The sequence below is a fragment of the Echinococcus granulosus genome (genome assembly GCF_000524195.1).
Source record: "Echinococcus granulosus chromosome Unknown EG_S00143, whole genome shotgun sequence".
Lineage (NCBI taxonomy): Eukaryota > Metazoa > Platyhelminthes > Cestoda > Cyclophyllidea > Taeniidae > Echinococcus > Echinococcus granulosus.
In genome coordinates this window covers 178,000-179,994 of record NW_020170523.1, presented here as the reverse complement: position 1 = coordinate 179,994, position 1,995 = coordinate 178,000, and the positions used below count along the sequence as shown (strand labels likewise).

At 33.4% G+C, this 1,995-nt stretch overlaps 1 protein-coding gene across 1 annotated transcript in view; it reads left to right on the top strand. All coding sequences in view use genetic code 11, as the record gives it.

Moving 5' to 3' along the window:
* Nucleotides 1-1,995, top strand: part of EGR_09339 (hypothetical protein) — a gene marked incomplete at both ends in the record, with an annotated part of 6,819 nt that overhangs the window by 3,574 nt on the left and 1,250 nt on the right. The window contains one exon of the mRNA XM_024498588.1: nt 1,312-1,414. Within this exon, the coding sequence (XP_024347019.1) occupies nt 1,312-1,414 (103 nt within the window). The remainder of the gene's footprint in view (nt 1-1,311; nt 1,415-1,995) is intronic.

Genomic DNA, 1,995 nt, shown 5'->3' with positions numbered 1-1,995 from the left:
CAGCGGCTCACTCTCACCAGCTGCACCGCTTTCAGTGAAAAACCCACACCACAGAAACCACATAAAATGAGTAAAAGGATGGGAATGTTTTCGCTTATGTCAGTAAAGTTCATTTCTGATTAACAACTTGCACACCTCTGCTAAACGAGAAACGACGTCAGATTTTGAACCCTAACTTAAATGAACATGAAAGAATAGTATTTGCGCACTTTACTTTAAGAATAGAAAAGATCGGATTGAAAGGTTTATCTTTAAAAAAACACACGTTTATAGTTATTTTAAATACAATTCAGAAAAATATCATTCTTTTTAGTCAAACTGAAAACATCAAGCGTTCTATATACCTATATTGTCAGTTTTATAAATCTAAGACGATGTTGAATTGCTCATGTTTAGATATTAAAAATGGACATGCTACTAGTATCCACTAAGTTGTTAAGACAATGGGACCGTCAAATAATAAATGCTAATGCTACATTTTCAACTTGCGCTCTATCAGCTTTTACGTGTGACAGCACATAATTGTAAAAATCAAAATTTTGATAAAACGTGCAAGGATAAATATTTTAAAAGCGTTTTTAATCAAAACAAGGGTAAAGGCTTGAACACTAAATTTTTAACCTCGCATATTCACTATTATAAAGGAAGGAGATTTAACATACGCTGCTGAAGTGCGCAGAACTTGATTATACCAATTTAAACAATGCAAAGTCTATTTGCTTTTCTTCTTTATTACTAGGCAATAGATCTGCTTCATAGTGATTTAACTTTAAGCCACCCTCTGCTGATTTCCCCCTAAAGTTGCAGCGTAGACATTCTCTCCCAGACGAAATAAAGAACTACTTTTGAGATCAATCTCATTGCTTTCCTAAACTATTTAAAAGTTTGGATTCCGTCTCATAGATTTATCACTTTAACCAATCCTGCGAAATCCGTACCACGTAGGCAAATTTGTTTTTTATTATTAAAACTCAACATTCAGAGGACAAGTAGCGTTATGAGACGTCATAAATGATTCTCTTAATTCATGATGAGACAATATCAAAGGAATGGAATTAAGCTAACGAGTTTTTGATGGGAATAACGCGTGTGCATTATAAGTGCAACCTGTGTATACGACCCAGGTGATCTTCCATTTTTACCTCTTTTTAAACTGTCATCTTGTCAAATCGAATGAATTTGGTTTTTTCAAAGCCATTGTAAAAGTTTTGCAAACCTATTATTTCTTGATAAATTTCGGATAAAAAGTATTTAAGTTTCATGATTTAAGTGCACAACTAACCACTAGAAGTATTTTTTTGGCTTTTGCAGCACCACGATTTTATCGCAACTTTCACTGTACCACTAGCCTTTCCTTTATGATGTCGGTTTCTGATAAATTGGATGCTTACCAAAATGCAGGACCTCAACAAAGGTATTTAAATTTAGGTCGTACACACCAGAAGCACCGAGTAATGGAAACGTCCCTGCGTATTAAATGATACAGTAAATTTTCGTCTGTGACTTGTGAAATAAACATGAAATGTATTAGTTACCTTAATCAAAACAGGCATACTACTATAACATATCTACCGGTGTATTGATAGTAGTACTTTAGTAGATATTTAGCAGATTTTACAATAGAGGACGCAGCACTGCGTCGTTCTGCCTGGCTGGTCTTTATTTACTGTGCCACAAGTTATATATATTGCAAAATATTATCAAACTGAAGTCAACAAGTACTTGTATTTCCAAATGCTCCTAATGATATTGTTTTAATGCTTGATTAGTAATAAATCAACCCAATTGAAATTTATTTTTATTCATGAATGCAATGCGATGCAATAATATGGATGAATATATGGTCACTGATAGCATAGAATGATTTGTTCGATATTTAGCAAAGAATGTGATTGCCAGTGGTAGTATTTGAATAATCAACTATTTAAGAAGTTCACAAAATTATTGAAATGAAATAGCAACGTACATCACTTGATCAGAGTAGATAGAAGGCCC